Source organism: Vanessa cardui, chromosome 29 (assembly GCF_905220365.1).
Source record: "Vanessa cardui chromosome 29, ilVanCard2.1, whole genome shotgun sequence".
Taxonomy (NCBI): Eukaryota; Metazoa; Arthropoda; class Insecta; order Lepidoptera; family Nymphalidae; genus Vanessa; species Vanessa cardui.
Window position 1 is genome coordinate 2,902,360 of NC_061151.1, and position 27,503 is coordinate 2,929,862.

General features: G+C 34.6%; 1 protein-coding gene across 1 annotated transcript; it reads right to left on the bottom strand.

Moving 5' to 3' along the window:
• Positions 1 to 3,094: 3,094 nt before the first annotated feature.
• LOC124542007 lies at positions 3,095 to 27,265 on the bottom strand. The gene is made up of 3 exons (XM_047119960.1): positions 25,250 to 27,265; positions 5,134 to 5,255; positions 3,095 to 4,256 (listed from the first exon to the last, which is right to left on the bottom strand). The coding sequence occupies exons 1-3, from the start codon at positions 26,885 to 26,887 to the stop codon at positions 3,674 to 3,676; spliced, it is 2,343 nt and encodes a 780-aa protein (XP_046975916.1). The 5' UTR covers positions 26,888 to 27,265; the 3' UTR covers positions 3,095 to 3,673.
• Between the last annotated feature and the right edge of the window lie 238 nt (positions 27,266 to 27,503).

Here is a 27,503-nt window from a genome sequence, read left to right on the forward strand (position 1 = left end):
TTCAGTAGTTCCGGATTTTTATTAATATCTCCTGAATAATAATGTGATATAAATTATGATATAGAATCAAATGTCATAACATCGTATTGAAGGCTAAGGTTACTGTCGTAACAATAGTTTAGCTATTATTTCAATGACTGTGTTTAAAATTTGTGTCCCAGTATTTGAAGCCAGCATATCAGAATTAAAAAAAAACTTAATACAAAGTAACTTCCTATCGTTGGAATACATTATAGTTTAGGTATTATTTCATACATGGTGTTTAAAATTTGTGCCCCAGTATTTGAAGCCAGCATATGAAAAGTCATAAGTTGTCTGGAGCAGAAACTCAATACAAAGTAATAATAATACAAGAAAATAATTTAAATTATTTATTTAAACCAAACCCAGTGTTATAAAATCACAATTCTGTTTAAAATACTATAATTTTACAATTACTAAACATACAGAGCGTAAGGCATATCAAATGCATGCAGTTTATTATAATTTATTAATCCTTACAGATTTATTCGAAACACCGCCATGTAATGTCGTAAGCGACAATAAAATTGCAAGAAATTTAATCATTTTACACATTGATTACAACTGAATGACAAAATTCCTTATAAATAAATTATCACCAACAATTAAACTATCATGAATTTCGCAATAAAACTGTGACGCATGCTATATCGAACGAGAAAGGGACGGAGCGATCGTGACGTCAGAGCTTGTCGTCCTTGTCTAGGAGGCCATTAATTTATTACGTGAGATGATACAGTGGGTCGATCATGTCGCATATTTTCTTACGAGGTTTAAAAAGGAATTTCGATAGTTTTTAAATCAGATAAAAAAAATACGCAGTCATTATTATATGAAAAAAAAAAAACGCAGAAAACCTCTTGATTACCGATGTTCGAATGCGTACCTTTAGAAATTATTACTTTTGAATAATAAACCAAATTCATAGTCATTTTTTCCTTTAGATTCTTACGTAATTAATATTAAATGGGGGGGGGGGGTTATATTTTTATAATAAAGGGGGGAGGAGGTAAAAAATCAGCGAAAATCGTCTTTACGTAACAAATGAATGGTTCCTAAGCTTATATATATAATCCCTTGTTAACGAAAATTCCCAAAATCGCTGTGTCCCTTTCACTCAAAACTTTACAAGTATAAATATCTTTTAGTTTAGATTTATTACACGAACTTTAATTTTGAAAATATTCCATAACTGTTCATGAAGATTAATTTGAAATAATGTTGCATATACTACAGATAAACCAAAACTGCACGTCATCGATATAACATAGAATGTGTATATCTAAATTTAATATATTATTATTCCTCTATAATTATACAATATTTACATATCGGCAAACGTTTCTACAATATAAACACATATATATATAATTTTTACAAAAAAAAAAAGTGAAATATACAAAAAAAAATGCTCAACTGTTAAACACACTATAAATTTGAAAGCATATACATAGCTTTTTATATATTATCTGTCTAGAAATATATATATTTTTTGTTTTTGCAGAAAGCCCGAAATAAATGCAGTGACATAAGCCTGGACAGATAGAAATAAAAAAGAGTTGTCGCTTAAAATTTACAAAAACACATGACATTTATGTAAAGTGAATTTAAACAAAAAAAAAATCAAAACAAACGTTACATAATATATTTTTTTTACACTATAAACAATTAATAACTAGGTTACATCTAATTTATTACATATTTTTTTAATATAAAACATACCTTCTATTACTAAATGTATGTCTATACATGGTACAATTTTCCAATTTGCGTTTTTTTTTTCGTTTTCCTGTTTCCTTTTTTCTTAATTTGTAAAACGTATTCAGTCTAAGATGTCAGGCACTTAGCATCCTCATTTTGTTTACCATATTATTAAATTGACGTGCCTTTCTTGGTTGTTGCTATTTTAGTAATCTGTATAAACTTTGAACTCCCAACTTACTATATGAGACAGATGATACTCAGATTCCCCCTTTAACTCCACTCTCTTTCCATCTCCTCTTTACTTCAATCGAGACTGTGCACAGATCAGTAGTTATATTTTTGGATGTGGTATTTATTTATTTTCATTATTATAGATATACATAAATAAAAATGAACATATATCAATCTTTTTGATTTATTTAAAGTCCAAAAGTTACCTGTTGGACAACAATGGACAATACACAGCAAAAGAATAACATATATTTCAACGTATAACATAGCATATATTACTTTAAGTATGAACAATTTGCCCTATGAAATAATATTGCACCAATTTTTGTAAAACATATACTAGAATATAGTTTTGTTTTACGCAAGTAATTTTGAATAAAAATGTAAACAGTTTTAGAGAACTAGTAATGTGTTGCCATGTTAAATATTCAAAGATATTTTTTTGTACTTGCAATGTCATTGAAACCTGGGCTATTTAAAAACATCAACTTACTCGTATGGAAATTTAAAAAAAGAATTTTATTTTTTATAATAATTAGCAACAATTTAAGCGCCGGGACCGTGTCATTGCGAGGCACGACTCACCTCACTCAAACTATTACTAAATTTTAACATATTTTTTTTTTGTATTGGCAACACATTTTCTTTTCAATTTTTTTCTGCTGTAAACACTTAAATTCTCTCGCTACATACATAAAATACAAGTCATTCTTTGTATATATTGAACTTCAATTATTTTATTTGTTAATCATTTCGCTTCGCTAGTTAAAATCGTTTAAAAGAATTCCTTTATCGGAAATTATCGTTTTTATATCTGCCAATCAAACATTAAGAATTCGACATTTGAATTCCAGTCGAGGCTTATATATCCTCAAGTAAGTTTGAAATACTATGACAGACCCAGAAATACCCCCCACCTCCTCCCCATTCCTCCATAAACATTGAATAGTGGATACGTAACAAAGTATAGTTACACAGTTATTATCTTCTGACGGTTCTTCGCAAGACCTGAATCTTTTCTTGATCAATATTTTGACTAAACTAAACAACGTTAAGTTTCTTGCCGGTTCGCGGTAGAATCTACATTCAGAACCGGTTGTAGCTTCACTTAATATAGTTGCTTCAAAAGTGCTTGCAAAAGCCTACTTGAATAAAATATATTTTGATTGATGTTTTTGATTCAAATTTATGTTCCTTTTTTTTTTCTTAAATGACAAATCCACATATTAAGAGTAGGTTAGATGATACTGTATTCGAGTAATTATGCCGTTACAAGCATATTATCTCTTCAAGGGAATAATTTCTTAATGGAAATATTACCAGCGGTAAGTAATTGTGTTGCCTAAATAAGTATCAAATCACTTATGTTTAAAAACAATTGTGACGTCACAGGTATAAAAAAGACGAGTTAGGTGTCCATCTAACCTACTCGAGATTTATGTTCAAATCACTAATGTTAGAAAGAGATGAAAATATCTGTGTAACTATTCTTTCAATATTTATTAGCGAAGGCGACGATGTACCTTTTTATAGCATGAAATACATTTATCTGTTCTGTAATTACGTTAGGATTATTCCGTATTCAAAGTTGCTCGTCGTTATCAAAGATATTTATCATTGATACTGTGTTATCAATACGACATTAAGGACCATTATCATTTATAATATCAAGTTCTGCTATAGAAAGAATGACTTCTTCGAAACGTTTAATAAATCGTCAAGTATCAATACAACCATCTTTTATTAACATATCACCTATTTTAATAAATAACACATCATTATCTTTTGTTTCATTAGAATCATTAATTTCATTCGAATGTATAATTTCATTGCTGTCATTATCATTAGCTTGAGTATTTAAATCATTTTGGTCCCTATCATTAATTGATGATTTGCAAACGTCCCTATCAACAGTCAGTTCGATATTTTTACATTTGTCTGGAATTGTATTGTTGTTTAGTATATTATCTTGATCAACATTAGCTGTTGTAATATCACTAGAGATTTCAACAATATGATCATCTTTCTGATCAATATTGTTTTCAACAGTACCTGTATTTTCATCTAAGCTATCTTTACTTTCAGTATCGTCTGATTTGTTAATTAACTCACGATTTTCTGCCTCTCTTTGCTCTTCTCTTTGCAATTTAAGGCTCTTCTCTCTTTCTTCTATTTCTTTCTTCTCTGCTAATTCTTTTCGCTTCTGCGCATTCCACCACGGTCTGAATCTTTGGAAAACGACTCGCGCGCGATGCTGGGGCTTTAGAACCCACGATATTGCCATTTCTACATCCGCTATCCTGTAATGGAAATTATTAGAAAATATTAATCTTGGAACGATTTCACGTTTAGGTGTTCAATTATTAACTGCATTTGAAATCATTCATAAAATTCAAAATTAATGAGTTTCAGTAATAACAATGTCAAAATAATTGCAATATCATAGTAACAATCATGTTTGTAACGTACAATTTAAAATATATCAAAACATACAAACAATAACCATCTCTTGCCAGTATTAGTGATAAAAATAGTTAGTTGGAAAGTTTAAAGCATATTCCACAACGCTGTTCTAATGCTCGTTTTAGAAGACTCATTATAAATATGGTAGAATATCGTCAGACTAATGTAGGTTTCCTCATGTATTTTTTTTTTTTAAATGTATTTACATTGACAACATGACATAAATTACTCTGATCCCAATGTTAGTAGCTAAAGCATTTCTGATATGGAAAATCAGAAGTAACGACGGTACCGCAAACACCAAGACCCGAGACAACATAGAAAACAAATGAACTTTACATCCACTCTGCCGGGAATCGAGCCCGGGACCTCAGAGCAGCGTACCCGTGAAAACCGGTGTACCCACTACTCGACCACGAAGATCATCAAATAACTATAACTACGTTAATTTACTTCATTAGACTAAACGTTTTCAATTAGTGTCATTAATTAAATGTCAATGTTGTAAACTGGTAATTATCTAGACTAATTATGGTGACGGCTTGTGACTGTTCAAAACCGGTGTACACACAACTGGACAAGTCTTCCAGTCATTATTATCTTCACAAAACACATAGTACATGAATCCACGATCACATAGTCTTAAGCAATCTTAAGACCATGTGTCTCATCCAAGCCTAATTAGCGTAGCTGGATTACTCTTATAGAACTTACCTCCTTTTGAATCTCTCCCGGTCAAGCGCGTGTCTCTCCCAGTGCCCGGCCCTGGCCTGGCGCGCTGCGAACGCCCAGACCCTCATCACGTGCACCTTTGGTGGCAATGTTGAAAAATGGACCTAGAAAAAGGAAAAAAGACCAGTTAAAGATCAGCATCAAAAAATTTAATAACACCATATTTTTTCGACCAGAGTTCTGGTCCAGAACCAATGTGTTACCTATTTACTACTACAGTTAATAAAAACGAGACTTTCGTGAACAAGACATTTGTAGAAAATGTCGAATTATACAGATCGATCAAATAATAATAAATATGGTAAATCTTCCGTTTTTATTAACTGTATATATAAAAATAACCATGTAAATTTAAAATCAATATTTAATTTACTCGATTGGGGATTTAAACGCATAATATATTCAATCTTAAAAGTAAACTTGTCCCCAAAGAGATACTCAATTGGAAGCTGCAACAAATTGATTCAATTTATTTGGACTTGGTGAAGTAGGTCAGATTTGATTTCGTTTAAGCGTGCATTCTATCAACAACTGAAAGTTATAGTACGACACAAGTTAGATGTCGCATCGGCTAAATTCGTAAAACCGATCACATCCGATTTAAGTACGCTATCCCAAATTACCAATATTTATTTTATTTATGATCTTTAGACAAACGTAAGAACTTACTATATCATATGACTATTTACATGCACTTGCTTTCTCGGGTTGAACTGACGCGAAAATCTTATAGCGACGAATAGCGTCGAATGGTGCGATAGGGAGCTACTTCTATTGCTTGTATAAATCGTCTGTTAACGGTTTTATTAAATTTGCCTAATATACTAATAAGTTGTGTCGTACTATACGCTAATCGCCATAGAGTTCGTCAAAAGTCAATATGGTCGTTAATTTTCGGTAACGATCCTCGACAATTTTTTTTTATAATTTTCCTCGTTAAAACTTTGTCCAGATAAAAAAGCGTTAGCAAAATTGGTTCAGCCGTTCAAGAGTGATGCCGTGAACGAGGGAAATAAGGTTATCTATGATACATGTAGATTAATAATAATACTCAATGATGTAGACAATACATCATATATCATATCAAATACACTTTATGTTCATAAGTGGCATCTTGAATGAAGTGTACAAACACACTTTTGACTAGTCATTTTACAAGATCATGATAAACTAGTGGTTGCACACAGCTTCGATCCTTTTATGGGGTTGGTTGTCTGACGTTAGATAAAAATCGCATATATATCCTTCCTTAGGGTTATAACTTGCTTCATTGGACTTTTTTCAAATTCACTTATGTGGTTTGGGTTTGAAAACATAACACAAAAACAAACACCGTTTTGTCATATACGTTCCACTGATAACCGATGAGAAACTTATAGTATATATCGATTTCAATAAAGTACAATTAAATTATACATATGTACCGCTAAAAGTCAACAAATAATAATTCCAAGCTTTTTATCGCGTATATGATCTTGTAATTAGTGGTTTTAGGTTTTTATCATATCAAAAAAAAGGCTGTAATATATTAAAATACTAATACACGTATCAGCTATAGATATTATAATCTTTGGAACTTTTGGAGACAGTCGGATAAAAAAAAAATAGTTTTTTTTAATTATTGCCCGATTCGTAAAAATTGTACAGGCTATTTAACATCACGGAAAGTTTATACCGGAAGAAACTACCCGAAGCAGCTAGTATAATAAATAATAATAGATACATACTCTATCATTGCATGTATAAATGAAGTACATATATCTTTATCATAGTAAACAAGTTTGTACCTACACTAGGTCACTTGTCGTTTCATTATAATTCCTTTAATATATAATCATATTTATTATTGATAGGTATGAGTGGCACCATCCAATCATCGCAAACTCCATCGGTAATACTTGTTGTGTTCCGACTGGAACAGTCATAGAACCAGTGTACAGGGACAAGAGACATAACATCTTCAGCTCCCAAATTTGTTGGTTCTGGAATGTCTTTTGACGGTGGTTTTAGCTCACCGGTTGTACAGTCGAGGTAAGAAAGGGTTCGTCACCTTAAGATCTATTTTCGCGTGCTCAGTACGAGCGATAATCTGCTTTACGGATCGAGAACGATTTGATGTTTCGATTCAAAAGGTACTTAGAGTTTAAGACTTGATAAAGGAATTAATTTGAAAACTGACGAAGTTTTTCTTATTCGGACCGTACATTTGCCTAATTGCTTACCGTCGTGTATCAAATCACACAATAGAAAACAATTGATACTTATGCGTGATAATGACTAACAATCGAATCAAATTCCTTCAATCAAAACAAAAGCATTGTACTTATTAATTGTCAAACTAAACACTACATACCAATGGAAAACAAAAAAACCCTGAGAAGGAAATTCATCAACATATGTATAATTTATTAGGAATTAGTTCATAGAGAATGTGATTACATCATATTTATTAATGGGAAAAATATTGCGTAGGTACTATTTATCAGGTCAATGATCTGACGTAGGTTAATTTTATACTCGAGTATGCCTAACTAAGATATGTACAATTGAAACTATTAAATGCTGGTTACTTTAATTAAAAAAAAAAACAATTGGTTTCGCTCACGATTAGTCGTGTTAAATTGACGTTTTCATTTTTTTATTTAAACAAGTATACATTGTCATCCTATATGTACCCTACCCTAGTACAACAACAACAACAACAGCCTGTAAATTCCCACAGCTGGGCTAAAGGCCTCCTCTCCCTTAGAGAAGGTTTGGAACATATACCACCACGCTGTTCCAATGCGGGTTGGTGGAATACACATGTGGCAGAATTTCTATGAAATTTGTCACATGCAGGTTTCCTCACGATGTTTTCCTTCACCGCCGAGTACGAGATGAATTATAAAGACAATTAAGCAATTAAGCACATGAATCAGCGGTGCTTGCCTGGGTTTGAACCGGCAATCATCGGTTAAGATGCACGCGTTCTAACCACTGGGCCATCTCAAATCACTCGACTACCCTAGTACGATAACACAGTATATGTATTCAGAAACTGCATACCTACTAGATAGTAGGTATGCAGGTTCTAAATGAGATTGTAGATTTAGAACACTAACTCCTTAAACGATGAACGAAGTCAGTTTAAAAAAACGGCTCTAATATGGATAGTCATTGGCTGATAACATTCATGATCTAATTTCATAGGAATTCTGCCACATATGTATTCCACCAAACCGTATTGGAACAGTGAGATTGAATATGTTCCGAACCTTCTCCTCAAAAGGGAGAAGAGGCCTTAACCCAGCCGTGGGAAATTTACAGGCTATTGTTGTTGTAATATTTGTTCCAAAAAAAAAACTTACTTTCGCATTCAGTTATTTTTCAACAAATATCTGTTAAATTGTAAATTATAAAACCAAGTTCACAGGCTCGAGAGTAATAATTATCTCATTTATTTATTTAACTACATAAGCTATCTCACGCACACTAATGTGTCTCGTAAGCACGAATCACCCATACTGAGGTAGGGCGATAATTTAGGCGTGGTGGGGCACGCCTTCCTCACTGTCGTGTTTTCCGAATTATCGCAATGGCCGTGTACAATTTGTCAGGCCTCGTCCAATGCCGTCTGTATAAGGCCGGGCGGACCACCATGTGAGGTCACACTGGACATGACATTACCGTTTGGAAAATTTGTAAACATATACCTACATTGTTTAAATGGATCGTCTCATTGTGAACAGTTATACTTGTGTAAACTAAGTACTTATAAATTTTATCACTAATATAAATAGGTACTTTGTCTATGATTGCAAGATTTAAAATATTTTCAGACTAATTTTCTAGAATGTCCATTTTTTTTATTGTTATAAATAATATTTGTATCTACTTTCACAAATTGTTATTAGACAATACTTGCTCCTTGCTGTTCTAGCACCCCTAAGTAAGTAACCCTAAGTTCAACGGAGAATTTGAATTAAACCAAAGAATGATTCACCACAAGTGGGTGGGTAACTACATACACAAGTCTCAGAGATACGATATATATTTTTTAATGTGAAATCAAGCTTTTCTGATTACCATTAATCTTAAATTGTTATGAAACACAAATAAAGTCGAAACTCGTTTGCGAAATAAATTAATAAATTGTGAAAAGCTTAGCAAAAGCCGAAAAAGTAGAACACCGTTTATATTGGCCGGACAGCCAATCAAAAAGCCTGACTGCATCCGGCTTTATCCGCCATGGCAACTACTCACTATCAGGTAGCCTGCACGTAAAATTATATTACATAAAAAAACAAAAAAGAAGTATCTGTGACCTTAGGAATTGCAGGCAAGGTCGTATGTAGGTATGCAAATGAAAAATATATGAATATACATAACAACTACACATAGTAATATAGTTATGTGTGTGACATACTTAAGAACACGTGATTTGAAATATACGCATAAAAATATATATTTTTATGTTAATGCTTCAAGTATACATATATGGTGGTTCAGAGGGTGGATCTACCAGGTATCTGTCCGATAGTTGGTTGGAATCACTACGGGTACGCGACCCCGGACTGCTCTAGCTACTAGTGTCACATTCCAGTATCCTCCGTGATCACAGTATCCTACACCTCTCCTGGATTCTCTGTCTCCAAAAATTATCGCTGCGTCACGCCCTTGTTCCCATGTCATTCCCTTCCTTTGTTTCCTTGCCTTCCGGCATATTGGACGTAGTAGAGTAACAGCGTCGCTCTCTGCTAGCCGACTTTCTATTTTGAAAGTAACAGACTGTCGTTAAAATCGTTGTTCTCTACAAACTCTCATCAGTAGCTATAAGAAGCTGTAATAACATCGCAGCGGCTACGTTCTTCTTCCTCACGTCGGCTCGTGAAATAAAACCTGATGAGGGGAGGGCTGTGACCCCACACCGACACAGACGTCAACACCTTGTCAAAAAAGAAGGAAAACTAACATTAAACCCGGAGTGGCGCCACCGTTTAGGCGTAAGCCAGGTGCCTGCGGCCAAACCAGCACCACACGTATTGACCCGTCATTCCTGTGGATCCTGCTGGGGTGGAGGAGAGGGTGGCATGGGTACTGGGTAAGCCCGTGCTGCCATAAAGTCGCCTGACCCAGGCGTAGCAGCATCTGCGAAGAGGACACTTCGCTCACCTGTCTTGCAGGTGGAAAACAACACGGAGAGAGGCAGTCACCGGTTATAAGTCGGCACGAATAGGCGTAAGTGCGGGCGCCAGGGGCCACTCTTGACAGTAGGAGGATCCATCGTAGATCCATTGATCAGCTACCGCCTGCTCTAAGTCGGGCAGCCCCCGATCAATAAGGTAAAGTTCTTAAGGAAAAACGCGTTAGGCGTCATGAGCGGGCTTCAAACCCCCGCCCACCCGGGGGCGCATACACTTGTCGGGAGTGCGGCCGAAGGATCCTCTCTCGCATTGGTCTCTTTAGTCATGAACGCAAGTGCTGCTTAAATCATCTGTCATAGATGCAGAGGCCTATATAAAAAAAAAAACATATATGGTCATACTGTATATCATTACTTATACCTTATGTTATGATTATAAGCAACTAGCGACCCGCCCCTACTTTGCACGGGTGCAATACTATAAGTAAATATACTACAGGTGTTTTATTTACGACATCACATTCGAAACTTCGAAAATTATCAGTGTTTCTTTACTGTATTGTCCATTCGTTACATACAAAAACCTTCCTCATAAATCACTTTATCGATTAAAAACAAACCGCATCAAAATCCGTTGCTTGATTTTAAAGATCTAAGCATATATACGGACTGACAGCGGTAAGCGACTTCGTTTTATACGTTTTATACGTATGTACTATGTAAGGATAGAGCAGTGTTATTTACTAGAATCTCTTAGAATTCGATGAATACGAAATTATTTATAGCTGTACGTATCACTTCATCATCTTAAACCGAATGAGTCATCGGAGACGTCATCAGTGACGTCACCGCTGAACAATTACTCCAAATTAGCCAGTGACCGTCAGATCGTTAACCTCAGTCGTGAATAACGGATGATTTAATAACTGCGTTACAATTGTTAAGATACGATTGACATGAGTAGATTATATTAATGGAGATAGTTTATACAATCTTGCCTCTCTCACAATGTTTGCTGAAGTCACCCACCAACAGTAACTAAGTGATTACATCAAAGTATTTAATTATCTAACGCTTCCACATTTAAGCTCTTAGAACATCATAATAAACTATCTTTAATAATTTACTTATTCACGGATGAAAGGGCGTAGTTGTCTACCAGTTTCGGAGCCTTTAAGATGATTAAAAACAAAGTCATATGATTTACTCGGGTTTCAACTCGCTATCTTCATTAAAGATTCACGCATCCAAACCGATAGGCCGAACCAGCTCGATAAAAAGCGGACGAGAGTATTTTTAGACAACTTGTATTATAAATAGCGATACGATTTAAAGGTCACCGGATGACTTGAAACGATCGTAGTTTAAACCAAGCAGATTTATAATAACGACTACCAAATGTGCGGACAAACTACAATAATACTACAAAGTTGCAGAGTTTATTGAAACTCCCTAATCACACACATAGCAAAAGTACATATACAACAACAGCAAACAACAACAGCCTGTAAATTCTAACTGCTGGGCTAAAGGCCTCCTCTCCCTTTGAGGAGAAGGTTTGGAATATATTCCAAAACGCTGTTCCAATGCGGGTTGGTGGAATACACATGTGGCAGTTTTTCTATTAAATTTGTCACATGCAAGTTTCCTCACGATGTTTTCCTTCACCGCTGAGCACGAGATGAATTATAAAGACAAATTAAGCACATGAAACGGCGGTGCTTGTCTGGGTTTGAACCCGCAATCATCGGTTAAGATGCACGCGTTCTAACCACTGGGCCATCTCGACTCTCAGTTGCGTTCAGTACATATAATATAATCTATAATAGTTTCAGTACAAGGCTTTCCTCATTTCAGATTTTTTTTTTCGGGCATATGGTTTTCCTATGGTCTATTCTGTTCCAAATTTATATCAGAACTGTTCAGCTCTGGTAGTGTAATTGAGTTGCAAACAGAAATCAAACAAAATTTTGCATTTATACTATTAGTAAGACATCAAAAAAACAAATATGGGAAGCAGTTACGAAAAGGAATGTCTGTATGTTTGTCTTCTATGAATTCCGAAACGAAAACGGTTTTTTATGTAATGTCATTACATAGTAAAGGACCACCGAAATTGAAGATGTTTCTAATGTGATGTCGTACATAAAAAAAATCTGTAGAATATTTAGTATCAGTATAGCACCCGTGCGAAGCTGGGGCGCGTCAATTATATATATATATATATATATTTAGCTAAATTAGCCCAGCTAAATTGGTCATTATAAAAGTAATATTAACACAAGCGATTACAGAATACGTCATAGGTACCAAATTTTGGCAACTAACAACGCTTTAAACAATTCGAACTGAACGTAAATTAACAGAATTCAGAGCGCACATAGGGATCAGGCAACGTGTCTGGTTGTATGCCAAAACAATTGAGATTATTACATGACGGATTGATTTATAATTGAAAGTAATTAGGGAACATTCCCAGTACGGCTCTTACGAGAGAAAAGGATAAAATAATTAGTTCATGTAATTGACGAAAACATGTAAAATGTCCAACCCAATTCTGCTTTGGGCAGGTTTTTTTGGATAGATAGGACTAAAATAAAAGAAGTAAGTAACAGCCCGTAAATTTCCCACTGCTGGGTTAAGGCCTCCTCTCCTATTAAGGAGAAGATTTGGAACATATTCAATCAAGCTGTTCCAATGCGGATTGGTGGAATGCACATGTGGCAGAATTTCTATTAAATTAGACACATGCAGGTTTCGTCACGATGTTTTCCTTCACCGCCCAGCACGAGATGAATTAAAAAAACAAATTAAGCACATATATGTATATAGTGATACTTGCAAGGGCTTGAATCGGAAATCATCTGTTATGATGCAAGCGTTCTAATCACTGGGCCATCTCAGCTCTAGATACCACTTAATCACCACATATTCTAGTGCCAAACAGTACTGTTGTATTCTAATTTGACGAACGAACGAGTGTAGCTACAGACACATATGGGTCATACCATCTTAGTCTTCAAGGTTGAGGATGAAATGGAATAACTGATATTTCTAAGAGCGCCATCGTCTATGGGCGGTTATGACCTCTTAAATTTAGATAGTCGGAGATTATTGATGTGAAACTACCCACAGAAAATATACTTGACGAAAATCATATGTATAAACGGACGACGGATCCTGGACTATATGACAATATAAAGAAATAAATTATATTGTTGTATAACTAGCAGAACCGGACATTGGAACGAGTTGCGAACTTGACACTAAACTATTAAAAATTAAAAAGAATATTAAAGAGTCAGTCAAACGTCCTCAACGTCGATCGAAAGAAATATTTATGACTCAATTAACATATTAATTCTCCTAGACTCGTACAAAGTTACAGAAAACCAGATATTTGAATAGTAAATGTCATTAAGAGCAAGTACAAACACAAATATTTCATTATGATACCACTAGCGACCAGCCCCGACTTGGCACGGTTGCGATGCTGACTAAATATTCTGCATTTTGAACAATGTTCAGTTTTTGCACACATTTTAGATACCAAGGTCGGTTCCGAATAGACGATGAAAGGTATGCTCCATATTATTAAGCACCAATGCGTATTTAATATTAAAGAAAGAAAGGAAAAGTGTCTGAACGTAGCCTACGATTGTGATTGTCATATGACACGTATGAATTGGAAGATATATTTGATGTGAGTTTGTCCTGACAGATTGCGGTCACGGTTCTCAAGGCAGGCTAGCCAACTGCGCAGGAAAACTGGCTGCAGACATAGTAGGGAGCAAACAAAAATGCACCCTCTATTCCCTCATTCTGATAATTCGATGGGACCGAAAATCCAAAAAACTTTACGTGCTTTCTTAGAAACTTTGGACTCCAGACTGCTATTCGGAATTTTCCATCAGAAAAACATAATATTACTTATCGCTTCGCAATGGGGTTTGAACCAATGACCTTGGTATCTGCGGCTTCATAATCTAACCACTAACCAACGAATCAGTCAATTCAATGTTGTAACACTAAACATTCGCAGCGGTAGATAATAAATATTTATTTACTGTACTGACCATAACAACGTTATTTGTAACAAGCTTACAACACACATTCCACTATACAGCATTTTACTAATGTACAGTCGGGATAAGAAAAGGTTCGTCACCTTAAGATCTATTTTCGTGTGCACAGTATGAGCGACAATCTGCTTTACCGATAGAGAATGACATATTGCGTCGCAATGATTTGATGTTTAGATTCAAAAGGTACTAAGAGCTTAAGACTTGATAAAGGAATTATTTTGAAAACTGACGAAGGTTTTCTTACCCTGACTGTACATAACAAACAAAAGTCTAATGCAATCGTATTTATAATTTGCAATGGGTTTAGTATTACAGCTGACATCCGCCCGCCATTGAAATTCTTTCCCACGTGACGTACGAAACGCTTCGTTTTTATATATAGCAGTTAGCCGAGATGGCTCAGTGGTTAGAACAACCATATCTTAACAATATATTTCAAATCCCACCCGGACAAATGTGCCCTGATTGTGTGTGCTGCATGAGGACTTCAGCAGAGACCTATCACGGATCATGGCATTCATCAGGTGCTGGAAGATGGTCTGTCTGTCATTCTGTGAAAACGTCATGTGGAAGGAGGCCACGAAAAGCACCTATTAATATTCACGTGCTTAATTAGTGTTTGTAATTAATCTCGTACTCTGTGCTGAGATCAAAACTACTCACATGCGTAAAAAACCCGGATTAAAAAAAATCGTTGTCGAATAAGCTCTGAACCTCCAACTCTAATTTATAGTTTTTTTCTACCTAAGACATTTTGAGAGCACGAGTGTAACTCCCACCCACTAATGCTAAATCAAAACATACTTTACTCAATTAGGAGATCTTTTGAATCATCATTTAACAACTATATTAAGGTGAAGTTATCACCAGTCCGGAATGTAAATTCTACCAAGAAGAACCAACAAGAAACTTATATACGTATATAATATATCCTACCTGGAAGTCAACTAATATTAGCTCCACGCTTTTTAATTATCTATATAATCTTGTATTAAATAATATGCTTTTCTTATTAATGTATTTGTAACAAATGATTTTAATTTATATATCAGCAAAGTTAAAAATAACTGCTCATCTATCAGCCGGGCGGGGCGAAGTCGAAAACTATCAATCCAAAAATGTTCATAGAAATCGTATGCAATACTTAAAAGACTTTAGTTATATTTCGTCACAATTAAACAAAATTACTATCCATTGTTTATAAACATTAATCACAGGGTGTGAGTCAATGAACGCCACGTGGACAGCTGTGGGGAAAACACTTCGTAAAAACACCCAAGTCATTCACAATGCCTTTCATAGAGTGCAACGTTTGTAACATTCAAAGAAATTTTATCATCCATACACACATATTCCAATGATTGTATGAAGATAAACTAATCTTAGAACTAGCGCGCACTGTTGATTTTTGTGACAGTGATTTTTTAGTCACTCTTGTCGAATCCGTGAATGTGTATGGAGTTGCGCGCACGTTACGACGTGACAATTGGGTGACATTTGTGTCTGCATCTGTACATATTTACGGACTTGACAAAGAGTGACGAAACAGTCACTGTGACAAAAAACACCAGTGCGCGCTAGTGCTTAGATTTACGTGTTTCATGCGATATGCTAATAACTCAGCTACATATATTGTGCACTACTGAGCTAATGATTAATATATCTTTATTTATTCTAATATGGAATGGAATATGTTCCAAAACTTCAAAGGGAAAGGACGGCCTTAGCCCAGCAGTGGGAAATGTACAGACTGTTGTTGTTGTAACTACTAATTTCAAATACAATTTTACGTCCAAAAAGATTAATCAAGATCGACCAATGATATCGCGTCACGTTTAGAAAGAAACGCCTGGAGATAGGCTCGGGTTGCATCATAGGACACTAATTACTGAAAATTGCACATTTACAACAGCATTGTAAATCTGTTTATTTGAAAAGAGCAACTATGCTTGTTTCTTGCCGTTTCTTCTCGCTAGAAGCTGCTTTCCGAAACGGTGGTAGTATTTAATTGATGACGATTCAAAATCGCTTCATTGTAAAGTTTACTTGAATAAAATTGATTTGATTCAATTTGAATTTCGGTGTCAAATGTTATTTGGTTTTTTTCCTGTTATGATTGGAATAGAGCATAAAACATAAGCCATGTTATCTATTACGTCCGCTACTATCGACAGATAAAACTAGATTTGTTATTAATGAAATTGAACTACGATACATATATGTTTTTTAACAATCATACATATACCAATATTATAAATGTGAAAGTAACTCTATCTGTCTGTGGTTCACTACCAAAACTCTGAACCGAATATGATGAAATTTGTTGTGAAGCAAACTTGAACTAAAAGGAAGGACATAGGCTACTTTTTTGCCTGACACATGACAACCAAAGCCCTAAAACGCGGGCGGTATCTATTATTGCTATAAAACCGTAAAAAAAATTGTGCGTTTCGACGTTATAATTGAAAATTATTTATGCACTTTGTATGTGATATACGTCTCGGCAAACGTAGTGTAGGACGTCCTCGGGCACGGTGGAGTAACGACTTACGCAAGGCGGCAGGCAGGAGCTGGATGCGGGAGGCCTATGTCCAGCAGGGGACGGAAATGGGCTGATGGATGGATGGATGGATATGATATTGTATAAAATAAAATAGTCTATAGTGTGTCGCAGCCAATTGGTTAAATAAGTTATTCAATGAAACGCCTAGTCACAAATGGCACCGTTCAACGTTCTAAATAACGAGAACCAATTCATCTTCCGTTCATAAAATACATGTCAATATCGAGTTCAAAGTTTTCAATATAGTTGTTTACATTCGTGCTAAGATATCTGACATATGAGCCTAGCGACTCGTATCGAATGAAATTGTTTACAAAACAAACTAGCAGACAATAATATAAATACCATATCACTGTGTTTTACGCACACATACTTACACATATACATATTTATATGCTATATACAGCCCCACTGTGACGATGATTAACTATTCAGAGACATAGCTCGAATATAGTACGTTAGGTAGGGTACGTTTTTTTTATGGTATAGGTTGGTGGACAATATGCTCGTCATCTATTGGTAAGTGATCACCATCACCCATAGACAATGACACTATAAGAAATATTAACTATTCCTTACATCGTCAATGTGCCACCAACCTTGGGAACTAAGATGTTATGTCCCTTGTGCCTGTTACACTGGCTCACTCACCCTTCAAACCGGAACACAACAATACTGAGTACTGTTATTTGGCGGTAGAATAACTGATGAGTGGGTGGTACCTATCCAGACGGGCTTGCACAAAGCCTACCACCAAGTAAAACGTAATGCACCACCTACTAGATTAACATATAAACGTTTGGTTTTTTTGGGCAAATAATGAATTACAATCGCTAGCGTTGATGTGATATGTACAGTCGGGGTAAAGAAAGGTTCATCACCTTAAGATCTATTTTAGTGTGCTCAGTACGAGCGACAATCTGCTTTACCGATTGAGACTAACATTATATTACGTCCACATCGAAATAAGTCACGTGTAGCAAATTTTATATGCAGTTGTCAGTTTAATGCTTCAGTTTCAAAAGGTACGAAAGCCTTCGACTTGATAAAGGAATGAATTTAAAAACTGACGAAGGTTTTCTTACTCTGACTGTACAAATAAATATAAAATAAGCAAATATATATAATAAGCATTTAGGCTTTAGAAAGGTTGTTTATCATAGTGTCAAATGATATTGAAATGACATCTGACGCCACACGATGGAGGCTTTTAGGTCAAATCAAATTACATAATATACAGACTAAAAATTACCATTTGTAATTTGAATATAGAGTATTAAAATAAGATACCCTGTTAAGTACATCAAAAAAAGTCTTTTTACAGAACAACTATGTTAGGTAGGTATAAATTTTCAACCCCGAATCCTCTAGAAACTCAAGTAACCTGGACCAAGTAGGTTCAATATTAGTAACTTATACATACTTGTATGATAATTATTGTGAAACGAAAACCACAAAAACAAAATGGCGTGTATGTACGATAGCGGTGCGAAAGGAGAACGCTAAGATAATATTCTAATTAAAAACTTTTGTAATGTATTGATGATTTATTTGGAAACCAAATGATGAAACATTTTGTAAATTGATAAAGTTTTCACTAATTCATCACGTAGTTGTTATTAACAAGCCACATTTTTTAATAAAAAATAATTTGTATACTATATATGAGGTAAGGTCTCCTAAAATATTGAGAAGATTTGATGAATATTCCACCACGCTGCTCCAATGGTAACACAGACGGCAGAATTTCATAGAAATTAGACACATACAGACCCTCACGTTTTCCTTCCACCGAGCACAAGTACAACTAATAAATACAAATAATTAAACTGCATGTGTCTAATTTCATTGAAATTCTGCCACATGTGCATACCACCAACCCGCATTGGAACAGCGTGGTGGAACATGTTCCAAGCCCTCTCCTTAATGGGAGAGGAGGCCATTAGCCCAGCAGTGGGAAATTTACAGGCTGTTACTTTACTTAACTTTCACTTTTAAGAGCGGGTCACCCCGCTAGTCGTTGTTAGTGTCATGACAACGCGAACGCAAACCCATTTTGCTTTAATAGTTATCCAAACGTCGGATCAATTTATCAAACCCACCTATTCGGTATCCTGCCCTTTCAACATATATATATATATATACAAAATACCAATTAAAATATAACCCAATCGGTCAATTACGGTAGGGAAAGATGATTTCTAGAGATATTCTGGTGCGCAACCAATATACCCGGTACACTTCCCACGTGTGAAGGCGCGTGGAAGATCAAAATATCTGCACAGAAAAATTGCCAATATCGATAGTGTAAGAATTATTCACACACAACTATAATGTTTTCCAAGGGCATACATTTTTTACGTAACTATTAGATTTATTTCTGTTTTCTTATACATAGATTCAAACCTAAATCTACTGGGTTTATTATATACCTTTACCCGACTTTACCCAAGCGAAATAGGCTATTTGACTGGTTTTTAAAATCCATTTTATATTATTTAGTAGAAGTTAAGGAACCCATTAAAAGTGGTGTTTTTTATTTCTAGTACATGTTTCCCGAAAAATATCATATTAAAAATTCCATATATAGCGCGCAAAAACGCTACTTGGACAATATGGCGCTGCAACAGGGTTGGTGACGTCACTTTCCTGTATTTTAATCTGCGGTACATATATGTAGTAGAAAAGCAAAGTTAACAAGAAAGTGACTTCATCATAAGCCCGGCCAATCGGGAGCGTTTTGTGTCACGTGACAAACGTTTCTTGACATATTTGACATTAGTTTATATGATTGCTTTATTACGCTTCAACATATCTGATGGCGGGGAAGTAGACCGGCTCCCTGCCTCCACCGGCTCACTTAGTAGCTACGGACCCCCCCAGTTGAGAGTCGAGATGGCCCAGTGGTTAGAACGCGTGCATTTTAACCGATGATTGCGGGTTCAAACCCAGGCGAGCACCGCTGTTTCATGTGCTTAATTTGTCTTTATAATTCATCTCGTGCTCTGCGGTGAAGGAAAACATCGTGAGGAAACCTGCATGTGACAAATTTCATAGAGATTCTGCCACATGTGTATTCCACCAACCCGCATTGGAACAGCGTGGTGGAATATGTTCCAAAAACCTTCTCCTCAAAGGAAGAGGAGGCCTTTAGCCCAGCAGTGGGAATTTACAGGCTGTTGTTGTTGTTGTTGTTGACAAACGTTTGAAAATTTGCATTTTTATTTATGAATTTTGAATAAAATAAGTATTATTTTCAACTTTCGTTAGTAAATAACCATTAAGTTTAGTAATTAATTAATTTAATTTTAGTAATTAACCGTTTAGTAATTAACCATTTTTAAACTCATAACATACACTGATTACAATATTTCACAATTTATTTTTCGCATTTTCAACAGCCTCTTAATAACACACAAACTTTTATATCCGGCTCTACAAAGTATTAGAGGTAGAGTATCGGAAAATCCATAATCTACCTGCAAAATTCCAAGTTTGTAGGTATTATACTTTCTGAGATTTTGTAGTATATATATATATAATCAGTGAATCATTATAGCCTATTCGATTTAATACCATTACAATTACGACCAATTATCGAATCAATTAATTTAACTACATATAATATAATATAAGTAATAATATAATTTTAAATTAACATGGTTATTTTTACTATTAGTTATTAGTTACGGGATATTTACCATGCTTTACCAGTCTTGTGAACAAGACATTCGTAGATAATGTCGAAATATCGAGCTCCAACGGATAAAAATAAAAAACATGGCAAATATCTCGTAACTAATAAATGTAAAATAATATAATACTCTCATAGGCAAACAGAAAAGAAAAGCAAACTATTATGGCAACACATCTGGACAATCGTTTCGGCTTAATCACTGAACCCTTTGTGCTTTCTCTCTCTTCCGCCACTGTAAAATAACATTACTTTTACAAATAAGACAGAGAAACAATGAACAGATGCAACGAGAGAAAAAGATAGATGATCATTCAACCAAGCTACGACGACTATGACAAGGTTGTATAACGCAACCAGGATAACAATGATAGACCAATCAAATCTTACACCACAATAAACAAAACTTGCAAATAGATGGCATTGCGCTCAATGACGTGGCAGATAGGCCCGTTTCGCAGCAAAGATGACGTGGAAATGATACGACAAAATTAATTAATTTGTAAATGTTTTAAATAGAAATGTTCTCAGAAATTGTATTTTTAGAGAACATTTTGAGAAAAGGACATAGATGACCCAAATACTTTTGACATCCAAAATTTCTTTGCATACTTCTCTTAATTAAAACTATTTTTTTTTATCGTGTTGAGTATAATAAAGAGTATTTGTATCGGTGTAATTCGGAGGAATTAGCCTATTAAAATATTTAAAAAATGCGATCAAATCGTCAAATGGGTTGTGCTGATTTTTCAGGACCTATCAATCAACAACAACAACAGCCTGTAAATTCCCACTGCTGGGCTAAAGGCCTCCTCTTCCTTTGAGGAGAAGGTTTGGAACATATTCCACCACGCTGTTCCAATGCGGGTTGGTGGAATACACATGTGGCAGAATTTCCTATCTACCTACCTATCAATCGACCTATCAATCGCTGAGCCCATTTTCATTCAGATCCGTTCAGTCGTTCTAGCGTGATTGAGTGACAAACATCCTTCCATCCAAACTTTTAATCATTATTATTTGTATATGATTACCGCCCCCGTCTTAGAAAACTCGTAAATTGTACGTATGAAAAGTAGCCTATATTCTCCTGGGGGGTTTTAGCTATGAAAGCGTTGAGAGAAAGAGTTACTTTCATATTTATATATAAGATTTGTATCCATTGAATTCCAGTTGTATTACACAAAAAAAATCTGTCAAGGAAACCTAACGAGAAACAGTTAACGTTAAACTCCATCCTGTTTTGTATCTTGAGGTCGTTCTAACTAACGACCTTCAGCACATTGCAATATGAACCTTATAATTAAGCAATAAGAACGATTACAGAATAAATAATTACTAATTATTGAAAGTACATTAATATGAATTTGTACACGCGACTCAGATTGAGGACAGACAACATTTTTAACTAACAAGCTTGACTAATACTGCGCGTGAGATATAATTTATAACTAGATGTCGCCCGCGGCTTCACTTGCGTTTTAGTTAAGAGTGTTCCTTGTCATGTGTTAGGCAAAAAAAGTAGCCTATGTCGTTTCCTAGAGCTCTTGTTTTCTTCATACCAAATGTCATTAAAATCAGCTGCTATCTACATACACAAATAATCTAAGATATGTGCTATCAATACTTTTTTAATTCGAGAACTTTTTTTTATATATTAAAAATTAAAAGTGCAAATAAATCGTATCGTAGATATTCCTTATCACTCTTACGTTTGGAACTTTTATCTTATTATTACATTTTATCTTTCCATGATAGCGGCGATGTTGACAGTTGAAATTTCAAGGAACACGTGTTCATTGAAATTTCAAATGTCGAGCATGTCGAGAGTCGAGATGGCCCAGTGGTTAAAACGCGTGCATCTTAACCGATGATCGCGGGTTCAAACCCAGGCAAGCACCGCTGATTCATGTGCTTAATTTGTCTTTATAATTCATCTCGTACTCGGCGGTGAAGGAAAACATCGTGAGGAAACCTGCATGTGACAAATTTCATAGAAATTCTGCCACGTGTGTATTCCACCAACGCGCATTGGAACAGCGTGGTGGAATATGTTCCAAACCTTCTCCTCTAAGGGAGAGGAGGCCTTTAGCCCAGCAGTGGGAATTTACAGGCTGTTGTTGTTGTTTGTTGTTGAGCATTTAAGATCCTGAACATACCGAGATCTGTCACAAACAGATAGACGTAGGCTTGATAATAGGTCATTTACTACTTTTAAATAAACAAGTGCGAAATGCAAATAATGCTTTTACAATAAAGTATTTCAATTATATAATTCGCCCTTGTAACAAAAATTTTTAATAAACCGCATAAATTTCCCAAGAATGTTTATAATTAAGCCATAATTAGTTAAACCAATACAGTGTGTAATTACCATTGATAACGTAATTAGATATATAATATAGATAAGCAAAATATACAAAACAAAAAAGTTGTTAAGTTACGAGAGTAATATTTGTCTTTGTCAACATTTATGTATTAGCAAAGACGCTGTTGGTTTCTGTTTAGAGAGAAAACAAAAACAATACTTTGTTAACTTAAAACTTTCCACATCCTGTGTACTGCATATAATTTATACTAATTAATAATTATGACACAACATCACATACATTACTCTGATCCCAATGTAAGTAGCTAAAGCACTTGTGTTATGGAAAGTCAAAAGTAACGACGGTACCACAAACACCCAGACCCGAGACAACATACGGCCGGGAATCGAACCCGGGACCTAGGAGTGGCGTACCCATGAAAACCGGTGTACACACCTCTCGACCACGGAGGTCGTCGAAATAACTAGTTTATATTGGTCTAATATTTGTAAAAGATGATATTATTTAATATCATTATAGTCAAATAATCAGAGTTAAAATCCAGTACGTCCTGTCGGGATTTATGTGATGGATGGAAAAATATTGAGTTACAAGTTAAAAAAATTTTCAAGTATATAATTTGTGTTCAAAATTCATAGTGAGTTTATTAAAAGAAAGCATTGTTAGATCTAATAAGATTGCAGTGCATCTGTATCTTATAATAATAGACAGTGAAGCAGAATGACAATGCTCACTTTCTATTGTTGTGATCATGTAAAGTGCGACCTCTAAATAACCAACTACTGACCTAACCTCTTTTTTGACAAGGTTGCGATCTTATACCACTGCCATACTCCAATAAAAGTGAACAGACACACGGCTTATTTTCATCTCACACATAAATGATTCATTGTGATATTTTGCTTGTATTGATAATGTGATCCTTTTTAAACAGAAAAGCACATGAAAATTCAATGGAAAGTTCAATGGTGGGGACCTAGGTTTGAATTTTGACTAGGACAGGCTGATGTCCAATACAATAGGCTATTTGACTGGTTTTTAAAATCCATTTTATATTAATTAGTAGAAGTTAAGGAACCCAGTAAAAGTTGATTTTTTTATTTCTAGTACATATTTGCCAAAAAAAAATTTTGACAATATGGTACTGCAATGGGGTCAATGACGTCACTTTCTTGTATTTTAATCTGTGGTACATAATATAGTAGAAGCGGAGCAGGAGCGTTTTTTTTTTGTCACATGACAAAAATTTGAAAAAATGGATTTTTCAATAAATTAAGTATTATTTTCAACCTTCATCAGTAAATAACCATTTTTAAACTCTTAATATACAGTGATTACAATAATTCACAATTTATTTTTCACATTGTCAAATAGCCTATTGAAATTATCTTGGAACACAAAACCTCAATACATGATTTATTGTGATGATGCTTTACGCAAAATATATTACAACTTTCGTAAGAGATAAAATTATGATTAATGCTTCTATACATGGAGGAAAATAACCTATACAATTGGAAATATTGTATCATTTATAAACTTAAAATTAAACTGTATTTTGATTGTAATACTAAATAATTTCTGTACTATAAAATAGATGTTTGTGCCTTTGGTGAATTGTATATATCTAATCATAATTCGAATATATTGAAATAAATTAAAGAATAATGTTATATGTATAAAATTATTCATAAATACTTAACTTTTGCCAATTAACATAACTTCTTTATCAATCAATTGATAGATAAGATATATCACAATTTATTCAATTTTATTTACTTTATCAATATCCAAATGATTTATTAAATTTTCTACTCATGATATAAATACTTTCATTTATATCTAAAATATATTTTGAATAATTGAAATTCAATTATTGCAAAATTAAGTTTCGAAATCATATACAAATGCTATGTGACAGAATTGTATATTATGACACATTAATATTTCATTTAATTATATGTTGTAATTGATTGTTACAAAAAATTACTACTACAATAATAACATTTCTCGGTCAATTCGATTATAACTAAAACAATAATATCAATAGGTTTTATAAATGCTAGCTATCCTGTTAAGGATGCTGGATAGTAGCAAAAACTTATCAAATCATTGTATTATCTCTGTTCTATGATAAGGGTGAAAGGTTTGATTAAATCTTTAACAATTAAGCGAGTGAATATACCAGGGACTCTGTTACATATGTACTTATAGAGCCTTATAAAAGCATATTAACTAAGTTTTTGAAGGTGTGCCGATACACCCTAAACATCAAAGAAAGATATATCAAACATCACTCACCTTCTTAGCTGGTAAATTCTTCTTTAGTTTCTTTCTTGTTTCATCGAGAAGCAATCCCGTCTTTTCCGTTGTCACCACACTCGGTGCACTCACTTGCCCACTGTCCACAACATCCTGGCTGTACAAGCTATTGTCTGTCAAATCACAAAACGTCCTAGATAGATTCGGTGATAATTTACACGTAGAACCACATCCAGAATCTTCATCGTATATAGAGTCGGCATCTGAACTATCGTTATCCAGATCAATTTCATCGCCGAACACTTCGTTCGATGTGTAACAGCTATCCGGTGATTCCTCAAACACAATAAAGGAGTCTTCGGATTCACAATCAGATGACAATCGTTTTCTGCAATTCTGTGGGCTATCTGTAAAGACTATTTGAAATGAATCCTCACTGTCAACTGATGAAGAATTAAATTTCCCAGTTACTTCGTTGAAATAATCACTGTTTTGGGAACTATTTGAATTTTGTATGTCCGATGAATTGATTTCTGAACCAAATACAGTCTCTATAGGAAGTTCGGGGCTCGGTATTGGAATGGGTGTTGTTACATCTACTTCCTTATTTGTATCTTTGTTTGTAGACTTACGACATTTTGACTGTAACAACACTTTGAGTTTGCTAAGTTTATCCTCACATGACGATACAACTTCATCATTTGTTTTAGTCGGAACAATTTCCTCTTTTGAACAGTTCTCAGTGTTTAAACTTTGTTTTGTCTCTGAAGGTTTGTTTTCTGTTTCATCTGGTAGGTTTTTAGAAACATCTATAGACTCAAAAACATTCAAATCAGTCTTTATTCGTGGGGCATCAGACACAACCAATAAATCGTCATGATAATTAAAAGGACTGTAGTATTCTATAAATGTATTATTCGGGAGATGTAGAAAGCTTTCTGGCGAGAATGCATCTTCAAAGCTTTCTTCAACCGAACTGGCTTCAACAAAAGCTCTCTTTGGTCTTCTCGAATACTTACTGGTTTTCGTATTTTGAACATTTTTCTTAGTTTCATTACTGAGTAGAAGTCTTACTTCGTTTAATTTCTTCTCACAATGGTTGGCGGCTGTTCTACAATCAACGCTCATATCTGTGTCCAAATTTGTATGAGAATCATTGTTACTTGCAAACAGCATGTCTGCTTGTTCATTTTTATTTTGAACCTCAAAGTTGGAAGTCTGCCATATTATCGACGGCGCCAACTGCTGGTCATCGTAATCACTATCAAAAGTATCGTAGTACTGCGAGGCGGGAGAACTTGCTCGTTTATGAAAAATAGTACCCATTACGTTGAGAACTCCAGAAAAGAAGTTTGTAATTCCAGCCAGTGATGGATAATAATCCGTTCTTTGATTGTTCGGAGGCTTAACAGCCTCCTGCGTTGTGTACTCCTTTGTTTCCAACATATTTTTCTTTTTCTCTACGCCTGTTATCACAGAATCGGCCAAATTTTTCTTCAACGGATCGGATAGTAGATGGAAGTTGCAAAGCAAATCGTCTTCAAATGTATGCTTCATTTCTGACTTTATATGAGCGTCAGTCGAATAATTAGATCTGGTAAAATGATTCGGAGTGAAACCTTTTATGTCTAGAAGGTTGCGTCTATTACGCATAAGACTACCACTAAAATTATCCATTTTTACAAAAATACAATAACTTTACAAGATCAAAGAGGATGCTAAGCCATTTTAATTCACGCATACATGTTCAAAACGTAAATTCTACACTCGATATAATCAGGGAAAGGCTTGTGAGTGGTTCTAGAGCACTTGTGATTTACTTCAACACTTCGGGGATTCCGCGGTCCCGAGTCACAAATATTCACTTTGTTAATCGCGCTACACACTGTATCACTACAATCGACGATGTCTGTAACGTCCGAATAACTTGTAATTTCGATTTCTTGAGAATAATAATCGCTTGTTAGCTCCATTGTAACGATATTTAGAAAATACACGTCTTTACAGTTCAGCCATTTTGTAAAATAATACCATATTAGTATTACCCTTTCTTGACTTTTGCGAATTGATATAAATGTGAGCACAGATTATTAACAACTTATTTGAAAAGTCGATTTCATTTAATCGATTTTTTATTAGCTATAAAATATTTTTACTGGCTACATGTTCCGATAATAATAATTTCTAAGGAAACCTTTAATATTAAGCAATCTATCAGCCAATTCCAGGCACTAGAGGAAAACCAAATAAACAATTTTAAAATAAAATTGACTCGATAAAATTATTCGGTTAA

Bases quoted from the DNA above. Each gene is read 5' to 3' on its own strand.
- LOC124542007 (XM_047119960.1), bottom strand. From the start codon at position 26,887: ATGGATAATTTTAGTGGTAGTCTTATGCGTAATAGACGCAACCTTCTA. The intron at 5,256-25,249 runs GTGAGTGATGTT...TCCTTTTTCTAG, and splicing joins AGAATTTACCAGCTAAGAAG to GTCCATTTTTCAACATTGCC. The intron at 4,257-5,133 runs GTAAGTTCTATA...TTTCCATTACAG, and splicing joins CGGGAGAGATTCAAAAGGAG to GATAGCGGATGTAGAAATGG.